Source organism: Panulirus ornatus, chromosome 2 (genome assembly GCF_036320965.1).
Source record: "Panulirus ornatus isolate Po-2019 chromosome 2, ASM3632096v1, whole genome shotgun sequence".
Taxonomy (NCBI): domain Eukaryota; kingdom Metazoa; phylum Arthropoda; class Malacostraca; order Decapoda; family Palinuridae; genus Panulirus; species Panulirus ornatus.
In genome coordinates this window covers 25,032,302-25,053,111 of record NC_092225.1, presented here as the reverse complement: position 1 = coordinate 25,053,111, position 20,810 = coordinate 25,032,302, and the positions used below count along the sequence as shown (strand labels likewise).

At 37.6% G+C, this 20,810-nt stretch overlaps 1 protein-coding gene across 3 annotated transcripts in view; it reads left to right on the top strand.

Annotated features, from left to right (window-relative positions):
- Positions 1-774: 774 nt before the first annotated feature.
- kappaB-Ras (NFKB inhibitor interacting Ras like 1) overlaps positions 775-20,810 on the top strand; it is a 35,960-nt gene continuing 15,924 nt past the window's right edge. Inside the window, exons 1-2 of one of the 3 annotated variants that reach the window (XM_071671807.1) lie at positions 775-893; positions 3,474-3,552. In XM_071671807.1, the coding sequence (XP_071527908.1) occupies positions 3,484-3,552 (69 nt within the window). In that variant the 5' untranslated portion in view covers positions 775-893; positions 3,474-3,483. The remainder of the gene's footprint in view (positions 894-3,473; positions 3,553-20,810) is intronic. The other 2 variants (XM_071671827.1, XM_071671817.1) reach the window with 2 other exon arrangements.

The following is a 20,810-nucleotide window of genomic DNA, read 5'->3' as shown; positions in this document are numbered from 1 at the left end:
TACACCTCCATTGTGAGTAATACACAGTTATGTAGCAAGAGGTAGTATATAAAAACTAACCGGGGACTTCGGTATTCATGTACATAGGTAGCCCATGTACTCATGCATAATTATCTAATGAATTTCTAACAAACTATTATTTGTGGTAAATCAGATAGATGTACCAGTAAAACAGGCCACGATCAGTATCAGATTATATATATATATATATATATATATATATATATATATATATATATATATATATATATATATATATATATATATATATTATTACCCATTTCCTGCTTGAGTGAGGTAGCGTTAAGAACATGACAGGTTTAGAGGAAAAAAAATCCCCACTTGGCTCGTTGTTGTTTTCCTTTATTTGGTAATAAAGGAAGGTGAGATTTTCAATCATTCACTCCTACCCCTCTTTCTCGCCTCCTTAACATACAAATAGTAAACCAGAAATCAAACCTTACATCGTAATATAAAGCTTGTCTGTGAGGTAGCTAGTATGTTGCTTTGATCTGCCACTCAACTAACGTCAAGAAATCACGTCAATCATGCCTAAGCATCGTACCATCATGATCAAGGCATTAAATGCGACCAACTTACCTTAAAAAGCATAATTTACCATAGTTACCCATCCTTCGGGAGTCCGACAAACTTCCCTAAAAAGCACAATTTACCATAGTTACCCATCCTTCGGGAGTCCGACAAACTTCCCTAAAAAGCACAATTTACCATAGTTACCCATCATCGGGAGTCGTATCCCAGGTTTTCTTTGATACGTCCCTCGTCTCCCTTATGGGCCAGTCGCAAGCAGGAAAGAACAACATAGGATGTGAAACGTCCCTATCCACTAGACACTTCTGACGCTCTTCTCACCGTCACTGATCCATTTTATGGTAATATCCCTTATATGTAATGTATACACATCACTATGTAATAATTCCAGTTCTCGAATTGACCGAGGAACGTAGAAATACAGTGTATATTGTCATGGTATTGACCTCAAGATGGGGGGGGGGGGGGGGGGCATGGAGTTATGGCTCATATTCGTAGGTGAAAAAAATTGTGTTTGAATATGTTTGTTATAAGTTATATGAAAAGACACGAGATATGATCAGTCATAGGAGAGCATTTTCGTTACATTAAGGCAAATGCTAAACTACCACATAAGATGTAAAAAGAAGGCAATGTCTTAAGCTTAGTATGGAAAGCCGTAACTTCTCAAGGTAATTGAAAAGATGCAGCAGTGTTATTCTTTTGCAAAGAAAAAGTAATGGCAAACATATATATAGTGTAAGGGCTGCCTTGAAAGTTACAACTAAATGCCACTAGTGGTTTTAGAATGGAAGCGATTCAGTTGTAAAGCGATAATTGTGTAGTTAAAAAGGTACCACAGAAGGAACTTACGGAAGAGGAAGGTTTATCAGTAGATTTCTAACTCGTGATATGTGATACTGAAAGGCATAGATGTATCATAATGTAATTGTACAAAAATATAGTGGGGAGGGCTATGAAGATCAGGGAAAATGCGGGGCGAGTAAACGTAAAAGTTGGTGAAAGTGTAAAAGAGAATGTTTTTTGAAATCTGCAAACGTTTTCTAGAACTGGGCAAGTGTGTGCCTGCATACATAAGTAGGAGGAAAAGAAAGTAATACATACACTATTATGAGACTGGATTAATATGTTAGAACTAGAGGATAACAGAACCAGAGATGTGGCAGTAATGAATGTGTGTATATTTACGAAAGGTGATTGGGAAAATATGTTAAGCAACAGACTAGTCTTTCTTTCAAGTTTTGTCTGTAAAAAAACAGAAAAGATAATCAGAAAGCAGATGGATCACGACAGTACTTGTAAATGAGAAAGTACCTACAGTAACAAGGAGACGATATGAATCTGGAGAAAGGTCTTGCATCACAAATATCTTAGACCTTTGTGACAAAGTGAGCAACCTCTTAGATCTGCAATGAATGGCTTGACTGTGTTACAGCACCAGAAAACTAATGAGTCTATCACAATGGAGGTTGATTCACCCTTAGAACAGTGGATAACGTCTCCAAGATTCATCCTCATATATGCAAAAAACAAAGATTTTAAAATTCATTTCCTTTGAAGATGAATTTATACAGTATAAAAGAAAATGGCCCAAAGTTTTATATTTCACACTATGGTCTTGTGGGAGGGTGTTGATAGGATGGAGGAGCCTGGCTAGCAGCATGGATGCTCCCAATTTATGTACATCTTGTAATAATGAACGTTTTCCCAGCATGACTGCATTCTAATCTCGGTCATGATTTGTGATTTTACATATATTTTATATAAACATGTTTTTACAGACAGAATGTTCTTTACATGAAAAAATGAACAAATAATCTTATTTAAACGGAAGGTCTTACCACTTTTAGCCGAGAATTATATTTTTTCATTCTAAAACTAATTGCAATTTTGAGTACATACATCTGGCATTATGCCCAGGTGATGTACTTTATTTGCATTCTCTGACATTCTGTGGTTGACTGAGATATATAATTTTTTTCCAGCTGTGAGAGTAGGCTGGGACTGACATCTATGGATACATGGTTTGAAGCAAATGTGAGCTATCTGTTGATGTTCTGTTAGGAAACAGCTGTCAACATCAATTGGTGTAACTTTTTCCAATGATATCTGAATATCCAGAACTTTTATAATACCATTCATAGCCAGTTGAGGTTTTCTTCTTTTCTAAGAAGACAGGAAAAAATTTTCCCAGTCTTGGCTTCCGTACATCCACTATTTTGATTGCACAGTCATCCATACACCAGAAGGTCATACATATGCGATGACTATGAAAACTGTATTGGTTGTTGGATGACATGATTTATTAGGGGGAGCATTACTTATCAGTTGGTGAGGAAAGTGAAGAACAAAATTGATATTGTGAAGAAATGAGATGTACAGAGTGATTTTAGTGCTGGATTATAATTATTTGAGGAGGAAGGGGAGGTGTTTGAAGTGAACCTGCTCTTGCAGAACATAACAGCTGTACTTTATTTTGTTTGTGGAATCCTGAGGTAGCAGAGAACTTTGGTACAAAAGATACATAAAGACTAGAATATTTCCAAAGAAATAAGACCTTCAATATCCTCTGCATCAATGCAAGCTGCTTCACCGCCACACACTCGTATGAAGTGTGAAAGGTGTAATATTTCTTCATAATCATTTTACTCACCAATAACACTGTGGTTGTGAATGATACAAGAGCATATATGAAGTAAGAGTAGAGTTTTCACTATGAAGAGAGAAACAGTTCCTTCATTTGTCTCTCCACACCTGCCAGCCAATCTCAGACTGAATTTTAATGCAAAAGTTATAATATTTCTCAATTATGTATTTATTTACCACCAGCACTGTGCCTGTGTATAAGGTAAGAGTACAGTGACAAAACAAGCACAAGAGAAAGAATGAAACATTGATTCCACATCTTCCTCTGTTATCAGGAGCTGTCAAATGCATCATTCACATCCCCTCCGAGGCCCTCTGGGCATTCACTTAGCATGGGACCAGGCCAACAAAAAGGTAATACTATAGAGTAACTTTCTGTGATTCTTTTTTTACTTTTTAATGCTGATCTATCATTTCACAAAAGAATCTATTATTATTTTTACTTTTTGCTTATTATGTTTAAATTTCTGGATCATGCTCACTATATAAAGGTTAGATAGAGGCAGAAAACTTTATTTGGTCATATAACAATGGAAGTAGGGCTCTCAGGCTCATCACAAGATGAATGGTGCAGTTAAGGGTAAAGAAGCTGAATCTACAGGGAGGCATAAGGGATAGACTCATTACTAGATCAGTGATTTATCTTCATCTCAGGGAGCAAATGATAGGCTAGAAGAGCATTCTTGAACTGGGCTGGGGTTGCTCTTGGCATTTGTCAGGGCTTTGTCCCACTGTGCATCCTGGTAGGATGCAGTATATGTAAATGTGTTTGATGGTCTAGACTTTTACCTGAACATTCCTGTGAATGATACCAAGTAAACAGAAAATGACGAGTATGGGATATAGTGAAAAAGGCCCCAAAGTGATTATTACCGAGCAGGAACTAAGCTAATGGAATCCTTACATAAACAATACCTATGAGTCAACATTGTGCCAAACACGACACCAGAGCTTATCAGGAGATTTGTAAAGGAGGCAGATTTCATGCTAGCAGATGTTAGAATCGCTATTCATAGCTTCTGGTCAACCAAAACTGGATCATGCTTCTCAAGTCTGGTCAGTGCACTTCAAGGAACACAATGATTTATTTGAGAGAATCCAAAGAATGTGTAATCTCTGGTGAGAAGATAGCAAAGGATGGAGAAATATTGAGGGTTGGTATGCCCTAATCCTGATTTTTCAGTAGCATATTCTATAGAATCTCATGTTTGTTTGACACCACTTGGAAGAGAAAGTTTTTCAGTGTTCAGAACTTAAAGTTCTTACTTGCTTGTCATTCTTGCCTAAATGATATAATGTCACAAACATGACTTGAACATTTAGGACAAAATTGTCACTTGATTCTTTCCTCTCCTACTTTTAGTGAGTGATAATACTGAAGGGAAGGATTTTCAAACCCCCAACTCTTATGACACAAGATAAGCAGACAGCACTCGCTTCTCGGTTAGCAGGGATAAAACCCAGCATACCCTAGACCTGGAAAATATGGGGAGGATTCCATAGATATCCCTACATATTTGGATTTTTTTTTTTAAGTGACTGACATGGCTTAGGCAAAGGAAAGAAAAAGAAATTAGAAAGTGATCAGGACTCCATAAGTGTTTGTAGACCTGACTCAAAGGAAGAAATGTTATATAGATATGGAAAGACAAATGAAGGAAGAGCATTCTTTAGCTTACCTATTTAAGTGAAAAACAAATATTGTAACAGCCACTCCTTGAGAGGCCAGATTCCTTCATACAAGCCAAATGTATGCCATGGGTCCAGACATAGGGATATAGAGACATGCAGACTGTTCATGAGAACAATGGCCCAAATGTTAAATGTGGAATTGAGGTAGAGCAGCAACAATTTGGCAAACAGAGAGGTGATGCTTGGAGAATTAATGAGATGGATTTTGATTCCACTCTAGTTAATAATGTGTGAGCTGTATTCCATACTTGGGTGAATAAAACCACTGTAGATATGAAACAGCTTCTCACAAGAAATATAATTTCAGCACCTTTGCAACACCCCCTGGTTTTGGGAAGCAGACTTTGTGATGATGATGATGTTAGGTTTCCAGGAGGGAGTTGAGGCTATGGTTATGGCCAGTGTTTATATTAATATTACAGGATTGAATTGTAGTGTTTTGAAATTGAACAGGGGGAAACAAATAACTCTTAGAAAGATATATAGGGAGACATTGCATTTTAGCTGTAGTGAATTATACAAGGTTACTGCTTCTCCCATCTGATATGCTGCATAGGAGGTCTGAACTGAGAGGGAAAATACAATAAGTACAAGAAAGAGAATGAGCATTAACAGGAAGAAGGGGAAAAAAATTGAGTTGAAGTACTTAGTAGAATCATCATCATGAGAGTGAATAGGGTTAAGTAGAAGAGAGATTATCCTTTATGGAGAGAAGAAAGAGATACAGTAGTTTATTTTAGATCCATGATAAATAAAACTTTTTACTGGAGAATTTTCTACCAAACTTTTGATGATAACTGTGTAGCTTAAGGATGTGGTGATATGTAGCTTATCAGTATAGACAAAAATCATATCACTGGATTAATTTCAGTTCATAGAACTTTGTTCAATCCACAGGGGTTACTTTAAAGGAGTTTTTTCCGAGGACCTTTTTTTTTTAAGGGAACAATACCAACCCAAGTAACCTAACCACAAAAATTTTAAAGCTATCGCTGCAGGTCGAGCAGCGCTCTACTAACTATAATGAATCCATTAATGTGATTATAGTAAGTATTGATATCTTAAAATCATATCTTGAAACTACTTAGTTACCCTTTGGGTTTTATATTTTAGTAATTTCTTGGGACATACCCTTATTGGTTTATAATGAAAAAAACATAAAGATTTGATTAGAATAAGCATAGATATGCTTTGAAATATGGAGTATTTATTTTTCAAGGTTTAGATGAATTAGGTTTTTTCTTGTTTTCACATTTTTTTTGCTCCTAACTAAAAGGGATAAAATTTAACTCGACCCCCTACCCAGTTGTTGAAAAAGTACTCCAAATTTAAGGGCATATTGTAGAATTTGTTTTAAGTGAATCATTGAAATGATTTTTTGTCAATATAACTTAGTGAACATACTTCTTTGTGTGTATTTTGATGTTTATTCTTTAGTGCCAGCACAAAATCCACCTTAGGATGAAACATGAAATGTATTGACAGTTATCATGAGCATTAGGAAGTGTATGATGACAGAAGTGGTATGTTGTAGTTTCCATGTGTATGGTATTAATTTTTTTTATTCATAAGAGTTTTGACGTATATCAGCATGAAATTACAAAACCAATTGGTATCTCTTTATTTTGTGCCTTTATTCATTCGGTTCTTAAAGCATTTATATTTCATTAATTGGTTTCATTATATGTCTTTTTTTTTACTCTTTGGTTTAAGACTATGTTATACTCCTTATTGGTTTACTGGCAGAGTGCTTATTTTCTGAACCAAGGATCCCTGGTTTTGAGTATTCTAGGAACAGTAATGAATAGTGTTTCTAACTATTGTCGTATGCAGGTTTTCTCATACCTTATATTAAGTCTAGTGAAATTAGGATAAATTATACTGCAAATGAAATGATTGGAAAAGATGTAAATGTACTTACATACTAAAAAGTTCTTGTTTTACTTTTGTAACATATTTTAGCCAGCTGAGCTTAACATAAGATTAAATTCTTTATGGAATGAGTAACCATTGCAACTTCTAATATTCTTATACAGTTATGATTATCGACAGTTGAAGAAAACTAGTGTATTTCTTTTGGTTCCCAGTCACTAACACATTTGCTTGTATTTTCTTTAAGTTATTTAACTAAGCTTTCAATAATGCATAAATTACGTTTACTTAAGATGAAGCTGCATGACCAATAGTTGTACTTTTGTTCGGGGCTATGTATGAGGGTTGCAGTGGCTGCTGTTTTAAAAATTAGAAATCATACAATCTTAGTTTGGGTTAGTTGTATTATTAATTTTGTTGTAGTTGATGTATGTCATTTTCCAAACCAAGCATATATTGCAGAAAGATATGGGGTGCTTCAACAAATTTGTGAAGTCTTGGGCCTAACAGGCCTTTTGATAGAACTGTCAATGTCATTTAGTGAAACAGATATATAGGTTTTATAGAGATAATGAAAATTATTAGTATGTTCAGTGTTCTTATGAATGTTTATTACTCTATGATTTGATATATTCATCTTAAGGATGAATTCCTCATGGGCTTGATTATTTAGGGATGGTAATGTGCTAAGCCTTCTTTGTATGTAGCTGGGATTTGGAATAATGTAAAGTCATATGTTTTTCCATGTATTCATTGATGCTGCAGTGGGAAGAATAGTTAGACATACAGTTTAAAAGATGTTAGAGATTATTATCAATCAGTGTATCATTGGCCAATGGCCATTTTGTCCATAGTAGTACATACAAGATGAGGTCTGGAAACCATAAATCACTTCAACTCCATTTTTTTTTCAGTGTAGTTCAGAGTGGCCTGAAAATTTTTATTGGTTTGTGTTTTCTTTTTTCCTACCATTGACTATAGGCTTAATCTACATGCAGGAAAACTTGCATATTAAGTCTTTGTACTTGTATTTGATTAAATGTTTTTTTTTAAATACCTGCAGCCCCATCTTTTACACATCCCAACTCCTCAAAAGATTTGAATAATGATGGTACCTTAATTAGAAATGTAAAAAATTCAGCAGTCCAATAAACATGCATTAACTAATTAAGGAAAAGCTCCTTATGTGTTGCACTTTCTTTTTCCTCCCAGAATCCAAAGAAAATGAAATTTATATGTTGTTACCAGTTTAGCATTCATGATCTCATAATGCCCTAGAAGCAATCATCCAACCAAAATATACAAAGTATGAATGAAATATTTGGATGGGTGGATAAATATACACTACTCTGAAACTAATGTTATTAGATTGTAGGTGAAGTTTCTGCAAAGTTTTTTTGTTCTTTGTCTTTTACTAGAATTGGCAGTATGTATATGCCATCCAACTCTGTTAAATAACAAAGCAATTTTATTTGAAAGCAGTCAGATGATTGCTCTGATTGTTAGTATGTATATAGGATTTTTGTTTTCCACAAGAACCTGAGCTTGTCTTCTCTGCAAGGATGTGAATTAGATAATTGCTGGCTGTTTCTCTACAGGATGGTTAAGTGAATATTTTCTCAGATCCCTATTTTTCTTTTTATGATTGGTGTACATTGAAGTGATGGAACCAAAAGGACATTTAAAGATAATATAGTAGATTTATATCATGCATGCTTAGCATAAACATCCTTGCCAGGAGTCTTTCACAGGTAAGATTTCATCATTCAAAAAGATGTTCATTTCACCCATATTTATGCTGACAGTAGTTTTCATAGCAGCTGAAAGCAGCGCTTAAGTAAGATGTAAAGATTTTAATTATGTTTAGGTAAAAGTGCAATCTTCAACAGCTTAAGAGAACTTGATATGAATTAGTCTTACTGTATTGTATAATAGGTCTAGATGATAGTTTTGATGAAATACTGTTGCAAGATTATATCTCACTCAGCAGTGATGTTTCAAGTCTTTTACATGCCTAAGGGGATTGTATAGCATTATTTTTATTCAGATTTAAAAGATTATAAAACTTTCAAATTAGCAGAGACATAGATCACGTCAGGAAAGTTGCATTACCATGTAAGGATTCGAAGTTGGGTTTTGACTAGATTTAGATTCCCTCTGCCAAAGTGCTATACTCCACTCTGTGGTCTGCAGGTGTACCTGACCACATTTGCTGCCTTTTCTCATTGCTTTAGTATATTCAGTGCTATGGATATTCTTTTTTTACTATATGATAAAAGTGTTGGAAATTCATGACACCAGTAAGATCTGGCAACTTACATCAATAAGTGAGTAGGCTTCTTAATGTTGTTAATGTTGATCAGTAGCCCATAAGACATATGTAGGGAAGTATATATGCTCATTGCTGGCCACTTTTGGTGTTATATTGGCTACATTCTTTGTGGAATCTCTGAAGTGTGTCATGCAAGATGTTTTGAAACTCAAGAGACAGTGTGCTAAGACCACTTTCTCAAAGGTATGTGCAACACGATGGACTTCCAAAAGCACTGTAATATCTCAAAAGAGAGAGGCCCAGGCACCAGTTCGCCAGTAATGCAAGTTGGTGGTAAGAAAAAATACAGGTTTGTAATGTAAGTCATATAATAATTGTTGTAGAAACAACCTCATGTGTAGTTCCCATACAAGGGATGATTTAAGCTAAGATGGAATGTATATCTTGAAGAAATCTCTTCTCTTTAGCTTTAAAGGAATAGGTCTGTTGTTATTATCTGATTGTCAGTTATCAAATATCATATTGATTGCCGTCAGTTTTCAGTTATCATAGTAATCCCCACTTTATTTTTTATAATGTACTTTTAATAAGTGATTTTTTTCCCTAGAATTTTTCTTTGGAATTATGGCAAGTTTCAAAATTATATCAATACTTTTGTACATGTCCCTCTAAATTTATGCTATATTCATTTCAAAGGGAAACCTTCCTTACTGGTTTCTGTGCTGTACAACATTTCTTTTCATATGAGTGAGAGTTTATGAACAAAGAATATTTTCATCATAAGACAAATTTTTAAACTTTTCTTTTTTCAGCTTTGAATGAATATAAATCTTTGGTTTATTGTCCTGTTTTAGTTATTAGAAATAATTATAGTAAATGTTTATATGTGCAGTTTTGTGATGGGATAGATTTTAATTTTTCAATTTTTCATGATTTTTTTGATAGATCAGTGTATTTTCTATTCATTTGTTTTTTGGCTTAAATTAGGGCATGTATCAAGTGATTTAACATTCAGCTGTATATATCCCCTTAAAGTTTACACTCTATATATACAGAGGGCCCTCGTATAGTGATGCCTTAAAGAGCAACATTTCACAATAGTGCTACTTGAGAATCATGATAATATCAAAGCAAAATGATGGTGGGTTCTTCTCTCACATTCAATGGGAAATTATTTTGGAATCATTATAACAACTGATGGTCACCTTCTTGGGAGCACTAAAGTTTTATGTGTTACTCTTTAGATATAAATTTTTTTAGTCATGACGCCATTTATGGTTAGCTTTCCTGACTGTGAAGCATTCATGGGTTGCCCAGGGTCAAATGCATAGGTTCGAATCCTGGTTGTAGAAGTCAGTCCACAGTCAAACCAGCTGTTTAAACACCTATAGGGGTTGGTCAATGAAATGGGTACCTGGTTTGGGCAAGGGAATATATATATATATATATATATATTATCCCTGGGGATAGGGGAGAAAGAATACTTCCCACGTATTCCCTGCGTGTCGTAGAAGGCGACTAAAAGGGGAGGGAGCGGGTGGCTGGAAATCCTCCCCTTTCTTGTTTTTTTTAATTTTCCAAAAGAAGGAACAGAGAAGGGGGTCAGGTGAGGATATTCTCTCTAAGGCCCAGTTCTCTGTTCTTAATGCTACCTCGCTAACGCGGGAAATGGCAAATAGTATGAAAAAAAAAAAAAAAAAAAAAAAAATATATATATATATATATATATATATATATATATATATATATATATATATATATATATATATATATATATATATTTTTTTTTTTCTTCCAAAAGAAGGAACAGAGAAGAGGGCTAGGTGAGGATATTCCCTCAAAGACCCAGTCCTCTGTTCTTAACGCTACCTCGCTATCGCGGGAAATGGCGAATAGTATGAAAGAAAAAAGATATATATATATATATATATATATATATATATATTTATTTTATTTATTTATTTATTTATTTTGCTTTGTCGCTGTCTCCCGCGTTAGCGAGGTAGCGCAAGGAAACAGACGAAAGAATGGCCCAACCCACCCACATACACATGTATATACATACACGTCCACACATACAAATATGCATACCTATACATCTCAACGTATACATATATATACACACACAGACATATACATATATACAAATGTACATACTTCATACTGTTTGCCTTTATTCATTCCCATCGCCACCCTGCCACACATGAAATAACAACTCCCTCCCCCCTCATGTGCGCGAGGTAGCGCTAGGAAGACAACAAAGGCCCCATTCGTTCACACTCAGTCTCTAGCTGTCATGTAATAATTCACCGAAACCACAACTCCCTTTCCACATCCAGGCCCCACAGAACTTTCCATGGTTTACCCCTGACACTTCACATGCCCTGGTTCAATCCATTGACAGCACATCGACCCCGGTATATCACATCGTTCCAATTTACTCTTTTCCTTGCACGCCTTTCACCCTCCTGCATGTTCAGGCCCCGATTGCCCAAAATCTTTTTCACTCCATCTTTCCTCCTCCAATTTGGTCTCCCACTTCTCCTCATTCCCTCCACCTCTGACACATATATCCTCTTTTTCAATCTTTCCTCACTCATTATCTCCATGTGACCAAACCATTTCAAAACACCCTCTTCTGCTCTCTCAACCACACTCTTTTTATTACCACACAACCACCTCACACCTTATATTGTCCTCAAACATCTCATTTCCAGCACATCCACCCTCCTGCGCACAACTCTATCCATAGCCCACGCCTCGCAACCATACAACATTGTTGGAACCACTATTCCTTCAAACATACCCATTTTTGCTTTTCAAGATAATATTCTCAACTTCCACACATTCTTCAAGGCTCCCAGAATTTTCGCCCCCTCCCCCACCCTATGATTCACTTCCGCTTCCATGGTTCCATCCGCTACCAAATCCACTCCCAGATATCTCAAACACTTCACTTCCTCCAGTTTTTCTCCATTCAAACTTACCTCCCAATTGACTTGACCCTCAACCCTACTGTACCTAATAACCTTTCTCTTATTCACATTTACTCTCAACTTTCTTCTTTCACACACTTTACCAAACTCAGTCACCAGCTTCTGCAGCTTCTTACATGAATCAGCCACCAGCGCTGTATCATCAGCGAACAACAACTGACTCACTTCCCAAGCTCTCTCATCCACAACAGCCTGCATACTTGCCCTTCTTTCCAAAACCCTTGCATTCACCTCCCTAACAACCCCATCCATAGATAAATTAAACAACCATGGAGACATCACACACCCCTGTCGCAAACCTACATTCATTGAGAACCAATCACTTTTGAGAACCAGTCACTTTCCTCTCTTCCTACACGTACACATGCCTTACATCCTCGATAAAAACTTTTCACTGCTTCTAACAACTTGCCTCCTACACCATGTATTCTTGATACCTTCCACAGAGCATCTCTATCAACTCTATCATATGCCTTCTCCAGATCCATAAATGCTACATACAAATCCATTTCCTTTTCTAAGTATTTCTCACATACATGCTTCAAAGCAAACACCTGATCCACACATCCTCTACCACTTCTGAAACCACACTGCTCTTCCCCAATCTGATGCTCTGTACATGCCTTCACCCTCTCAGTCAATATGATATTATTTATTGCATTATATTTATTATACTTGTCGCTGTCTCCTGCGTTAGCGAGGTAGTGCAAGGAAATAGACGAAAGAATGGCCCAACCCACCCACATACACATGTATATACATGCACGTCCACACACAGCGCATATACATACCTATACATCTCAACATATACATATATATACGCACACAGACATATACATATATACAAATTTATATAATTCATACTGTCTGCCCTTATTCATTCCCGTTGCCACCCCGCCACACATGAAATGACAACCCCCTCCCCCCTGCATGTGCGCGAAGTATTGCTAGGAAAAAGACGACAAAGCCCACATTCGTTCATACTCATTCTCTAGCTGTCATGTATAATGCACCAAAACCACAGCTCCCTTTCCACATTCAGGCCCCACAAAACTTTCCATGGTTTACCCCAGATGCTTCACATGCCCTGGTTCAATCCATGGACAGCACGTCGACTCTGGTATACCACATTGTTCCAATTCACTCTATTCCTTGCACGCCTTTCACCCTCCTGCATGTTCAGGCCCCAATCACTCAAAATCTTTTTCACTCCATCTTTCCACCTCCAATTTGGTCTCCCACTTCTCCATGCTCCCTCCACCTCTGACACATATATCCTCTTTGTCAATCTTTCCTCACTCATTCTCTCCATGCGACCAAACCATTATATATATATATATATATATATATATATATATATATATATATATATATATATATATTTCTTTTTTTTTTTTTCATACTATTCGCCATTTCCCGCATTAGCGAGGTAGCTTTCGGAACAGAAGACTGAGCCTTTGAGGGAAATCCCCACTTGGCCCCCTTCTCTGTTCCTTCCTTTGGAAAATCAAAAAATGAGAGGGGAGGATTTCCAATCCCCCGCTCCCTTCCCTTTTAGTCGCCTTTTACGACACGCAGAGAATACGTGGGAAGTATTCTTTCTCCCCATCCCCTATATATATATATATATATATATTTTTTTTTTTTTTTTTTTTTTTATACTTTGTCGCTGTCTCCCGCGTTTGCGAGGTAGCGCAAGGAAACAGACGAAAGAAATGGCCCAACCCCCCCCATACACATGTACATACACACGTCCACACACGCAAATATACATACCTACACAGCTTTCCATGGTTTACCCCAGACGCTTCACAAGCCTTGATTCAATCCACTGACAGCACGTCAACCCCTGTATACCACATCGCTCCAATTCACTCTATTCCTTGCCCTCCTTTCACCCTCCTGCATGTTCAGGCCCCGATCACACAAAATCCTTTTCACTCCATCTTTCCACCTCCAATTTGGTCTCCCTCTTCTCCTCGTTCCCTCCACCTCCGACACATATATCCTCTTGGTCAATCTTTCCTCACTCATTCTCTCCATGTGCCCAAACCATTTCAAAACACCCTCTTCTGCTCTCTCAACCACGCTCTTTTTATTTCCACACATCTCTCTTACCCTTACGTTACTTACTCGATCAAACCACCTCACACCACACATTGTCCTCAAACATCTCATTTCCAGCACATCCATCCTCCTACGCACAACTCTATCCATAGCCCACGCCTCGCAACCATACAACATTGTTGGAACTACTATTCCTTCAAACATACCCATTTTTGCTTTCCGGGATAATGTTCTCGACTTCCACACATTTTTCAAGGCTCCCAAAATTTTCGCCCCCTCCCCCACCCTATGATCCACTTCCGCTTCCATGGTTCCATCCGCTGACAGATCCACTCCCAGATATCTAAAACACTTCACTTCCTCCAGCCTCTCACCATTCAAACTCACCTCCCAATTGACTTGACCCTCAACCCTACTGTACCTAATAACCTTGCTCTTATTGACATTTACTCTTAACTTTCTTCTTCCACACACTTTACCAAACTCCGTCACCAGCTTCTGCAGTTTCTCACATGAATCCGCCACATATATATATATATATATATATATATATATATATATATACACATATATATATATATATTTATTCACCTAGTTATCCACCTTGCTCTGTCGCCGTCTCCCGCACTATATACTTTTAAGATCATCCACAAAGCATCTCTGTCATCCCTATGATTTACCATCTCCAGTTCCATAAATGCCATGGACAAATCCATCTGTTTTTATAAGTATTTCACACACACACACTCTTCAAAGCAAACACCTGATTCACACATCCTCTACCACTTCTGAAACCACACTTCTCTTCCCCAATCTGATGGTCTGTACTTGCCTTCACCCTCTCAATCAATACCTTCCCATATAGTTTCCCAGGAATACTTGATACACTTATGGCTCTGTAGTTTGAGTGCTCACTGTTATCCTCTTTGCTGTTACACTATGCATGCATTCTGCCAATCCTCAGGCACTTCACCATGATCCATACATACATTGAATATCCTTACCAACCAATCAACAACACAGTCATCCCCCCCCCTTTTTTTTTTTTTATAAACTCTACTGCAGTACCATCCAAACCCACTGCCTTCCTGGATTTCATCTTCCACGAAGCTTTCACCACCTCTTCTCTCTTAGCCAAACCACTCTCCCTGACCCTCTTACTTCGCTTACTACCCCAACCAAAACACCCTATATCTACCACTCCATCATCAAACACATTCAGCAAACCTCCAGAATACACTATCCATCTCCTCACTTCATCACTGCCCCCTTCACCGATGTTCCCATTTCTTCTCTTGTCTTACGCATATTTACTTCCTTCCAAAACGTGTTCTTATTCTCCCTAAAGTTTAATGATGCTCTAACCATAACTCTCATTTGCCCTCTTTTTCAATCCTTGCCCCTTTCTCTTGGCCTCCTGCCACTTTCTTTTATACATCTCCCAGTCATTTGCACTCCTTCATTGCAAATATTGTCCAAACGCCTCTCTTTTCTCTATCACTAACAACTTTACTTCCAATCTGCCCACCTTTCCACCTTTCTCATGCCACATGCATCTTTTGCACAAGCCATCAGTACTTCCCTAAATGCATCCCATTCCTCACCCACTCTCCTCACGTCATCTGCTCTCACCTTTTGCCATTCTACACTCATTCTCTCTTGGTACTTCCTCACACGTCTCCTTCTCTCTTGGTACTTCCTCACACGTCTCCCTCTCTCTTCGTACTTCCTCGTACGTCTCCTTCTCTCTTGGTACTTCCTCACACGTCTCCTTCTCTCTTGGTACTTCTTCACACGTCTCCTTTCCGAGCTCACTTACTCTCACTACTCCCTTCTATCCAACATTCTCTCTTCTTTCTTGAAAATCTCTACAAATCTTCACCTTTGCCTCCACATGATAGTGATCAGACTTCCTCCAGCTGTCCCTTGCGGCACAACACCCAAAAGTCTCTCTTTTAAATGCCAATCAGTTGACACATAATCCAATAATGCCCTTTGATCATCTTTCCTACTCAAATACGTATGCTTATGTATATCTCTTCTTAAACTAGGTATTCCCAGTCACCAGTCTTTTTTCTGCACATAAATCCACAAGCTCTTCACCATTTCCATTCACAACACTTAATACCCCATGTACACCAGTTATACCCTCAACTGCCACATTACTCACCTTGGTATTCAAATCACCCATCACCAAAATCTGGTCTCCTGCATCAAAGCTGCTGACACACTCACTCAGCTGCTCCCAAAACACTTGCCTCTCATAAGCTTTCTTCTCATGACCAGGTGCATATGCACCAATAATCACCCATCTCTCTATCCACTTTCAGTTTTACCCACATCAATCTAGAATTTATTTTCTTACTATCACATACTCCCACAACTCCTGTTTCAGGAGTAGTGCCTCTCCTTCCTTAGCTCACGTCCTCTCACCAACCCCTGACTTCACTTCCAAGATTTTCTCAAACCACTCTTCCCTTTTCCCCTTGAGCTTCATTTCACTCAGAGCCAGAACATCCAGGTTTCTTTCCTCAAACGTACAACCTGTCTCTTCTTTCTTCTCATCTTGCTTACATCCACACACATTCAGACACCCCAATCTGAGCCTTCGAGGAATATAAGCACTCCCTGCTTGACTCCTTCTGGTTCCCCTTTTAGAAATTGAAATACAGGGATTGGAGGTTTTCCGGCCCCCCAATACCATCATCTTTAGTCGCCTTCTACGATGCGCTGGGAATACTTGGGAAGTATTCTTTCTCCGCATCCTCTGGGATTTCCTTAGACGCTTCACATGCCCTGGTTCAATCCATTGACAGCACATCGACCCCAGTATACCACACCGTTCCAATTCACTCGATTCCCAGCATGCCCCTCACATTTATTTTTATTTATTTTATTTATTATTTTGCTGTGTCGCTGTCTCCTGCATTTGCGAGGTAGCGCAAGGAAACAGACGAAGGAAATGGCCCAACCCACTCCCATACACAGTGTATATACATACACGTCCACACACGCAAATATACATACCTATACATCTCAATGTACACATATATATACACACACAGACACATACATATATACCCATGTACACAATTCACACTGTCTGCCTTTATTCATTCCCATCGCCACCTCGCCACACATGGAATACCATCCCCCTCCCCCTAGCACTAGGAAAAGACAACAAAGGCCCCATTCGTTCACACTCAGTCTCTAGCTGTCATGCAGTAATGCCTGAAACCACAGCTTTCTTTCCACATCCAGGCCCCACACAACTTTCCATGGTTTACCCCAGATGCTTCACATGCCCTGATTCAATCCACTGACAGCACGTCAACCGCGGTATACCACATCGATCCAATTCACTCTATTCCTTGCCCTCCTTTCACCCTCCTGCATGTTCAGGCCCCGATCACACAAAATCTTTTTCACTCCATCTTTCCACCTCCAATTTGGTCTCCCATTTCTCCTCGTTCCCTCCACCTCCGACACATATATCCTCTTGGTCAATCTTTCCTCGCTCATTCTCTCCATGTGCCCAAACCATTTCAAAATACCCTCTTCTCTCTCAACCACGCTCTTTTTTTTTCCACACATCTCTCTTACCCTTACATTACTTACTCGATCAAACCACCTCACACCACACATTGTCCTCAAACATCTCATTTCCAGCACATCCACCCTCCTGCGCACAATTCTATCCATAGCCCACGCCTCGCAACCATACAACATTGTTGGAACCACTATTCCTTCAAACATACCCATTTTTGCTTTCCGAGCTAATGTTCTCGACTTCCACACATTCTTCAAGGCTCCCAGGATTTTCGCCCCCTCCCCCACCCTATGATTCACTTCCGCTTCCATGGTTCCATCTGCGGCCAGATCCACTCCCAGATATCTAAAACACTTTACTTCCTCCAGTTTTTCTCCATTCACACTTACCTCCCAATTGACTTGACCCTCAACCCTACTGTACCTAATATATATATATATAAAATATATATATGCGGGTGGCTGGAAATCCTCCCCTCTCGTTTTTTTTCTTTTTTTTAATTTTCCAAAAGAAGGAACAGAGAAGGGGGCCAGGTGAAGATATTCCCTCAAAGGCCCAGTCCTCTGTTCTTAACGCAACCTCGCTAATGCGGGAAAGGGCAAATAGTATGAAAGAAAGAAAAATAAATAAATATATATATCTTTCTTTCTTTCATACTATTCGCCATTTCCCACGTTAGCAAGGTAGCGATATATATATATATATATATATATATATATATATATATATATATATATATATATATATATATATATATATATACATATTGGAAGGGGTGACAGTAGTGCACATGATCTAGTGTATGTTGATAACCACAAGGGAAATGAACCATGATAAGTTCCCACGTGCACTTTCGTGTAATAATCACATCGTCAGGGGAGATACAAGCATGAGATTGAAGATGTGGAACTGTCAGTTGATATACAATGAAGAGACACAGCTAAGATGCCATTGGTAAACAAACATTACCGGATGCTGGTTTTCAGGTCTGGCATCATGACTGTCATAGAATTTTGTTATGTGGACAGGAGAGGGAACTGTTTACAAATTTTGTCTATGACAAAGCTATTCAGTTTGTATATAGATTCACAAATATTAATGTCACAATTCTTTGTGTATTTAATGATAGAAATTTCAGTGATATTTCTTGTGGTAAAGGATTTACAATTGATAATTGGATTAGTATTACCTCAGTCTGTACTATGGGCATGATTTTTAACATGATTAAGCGAAGCATTTGATTTTCCTGTTCTTATACTATATTTATGTTGCTTAAGTCTAACTTAAAGATCCATACCTGTCTGCCCTACATAAAACATATTACAGCTTTTACAAGGGATTCTGTTTCTGTTAACACAGCCTGCAGAATTTTCTGGAGAGTTTTTGATTAAGATATTCTTTATAGTATTGTTATTGCTGAAGGGTATATTTACTGTAAAGGATTTAAAGCAACCTGGGATGATACAGCATACTTCAAACTCAATAGAAATCCCCTAGGAGCGGATGATTCTCACTCTAATACAGACCTGAAGTTGTTGTTGAAGGGTAATGGTTCTCTCATATATATCAGATTCAAATATCATGAACAATGTAGATTTAGTTAACAGGCTTAATGATATCAGTGTTGATTTTGATTTCAAACTGGTAAGTTTTGATGTTTCATCCTTGTTCACAAAAGTTCCAGTTGATGACCTCTTAGAATATTTGGTTGATGTTTTGGATAATCTTGATTTTGCTGTTTCAAATTCTGTTTTTATTGAATTGGTAAAATTGTGTATAAAAGACTGTGTATTTCATTTTAATGGAGAATATTATGCACAGAGATTTGGTATGGCAATGGGTAACCTTCTTTCATCAGTATTAAGTAGTCTTTATATGGGATTCTTTGAAATGAAATTACTAAGGGATTTCTTACCCTATGGGTCTAAGGCAGTTTGGTTTAGATATGTAGATGATGTTCTTTGTGTTTGGCCAACAAACAAAAAGGTACAAACATTTCTCCCTTTACTTAACAATTTGATTTAGTATCTCCTATCAAATTCACTGTGGAAATGGAAAATAATTGTATGTTACTGTCTTTAGATTTCATGATCCATAGGGATAAAATTACGTTTAAAGTTAGCATATACAGAAAACCAACCAATGTTTGTTCTTTTACTCATCATTGCTCAGCTCAGCATGACAGAATGAAACTATCACCATATACATACGTAAATGTGTGCATAAAAACATGGTGTTCCTTGGAGAGTGGCCTGTAATGGCTGGACTATGATTTTGAGTGAATTCTGTCATGGGATTGGCTGCTGATGCAATATTCTTTTCTTGTAACGATAGAATTACCTATATTTTAAGGTTTGGTAAAGTTCCAGTATAGGGCCACCACAGAAATAACTGCCCGTAATGGATTTTTGTATTTTGATTTAAGATATGTTAGATTTAGGTTGCTTGAGGAAGTTAGGTAAGGTCTTCATAGGTTTTGTTGAAATTCAAATGTTTTCTTTATTGTTATGGTGTGCTGCATATTCCCAGATCAGTATATCCCTCTCCACTATCAGTTTAGGTAAGGCTTTTGTAGGATTTGTTTATTTTTTAAGAGTTTTCTTTACTTTTATGGTACCTTACAGTATCCCAGATTAACATAGCCCTACCTACTATCAGATTCGGTAAGGTATCCTGGAGGAGCAAATTATTGCTCAGGAATGAAATGCCTTTTATAACTTTGATTGCAAAGACTACGATTACATTGCTAGAACAACGGACATCTAGAAACTTATCCCCGTCCTTATACGAGGGCCAGATGTATTTCAGTGAGAAGGCAGCTTAGTGTTTCAGTGCTACACATTTGATTTTTTCTTTTGAAAAAGTAAGATTTTGGAAAATTTGGGATATATGTGTGTGAAATTTATGGGTAGCCTTTTCAAGGGGGTAGCTATTTATTCTATATTTTTAATTGGTCTCTGAATAACAACTATCCCATATGGTTCCCTTAAGGTAGGGGTCCTTATAAAGTACTTAGGAAAAAAGGCATGAAGGACAGTTTCTCATTTTTAAAAAGGTAATATACATTAGAACTTACATTTAACTGTAACCAGTGCCTTTCCAGACATGGACAGGGCACAGGTATTAAATTCTATTTTTATTTCCTTGTGATGAACTGACAATT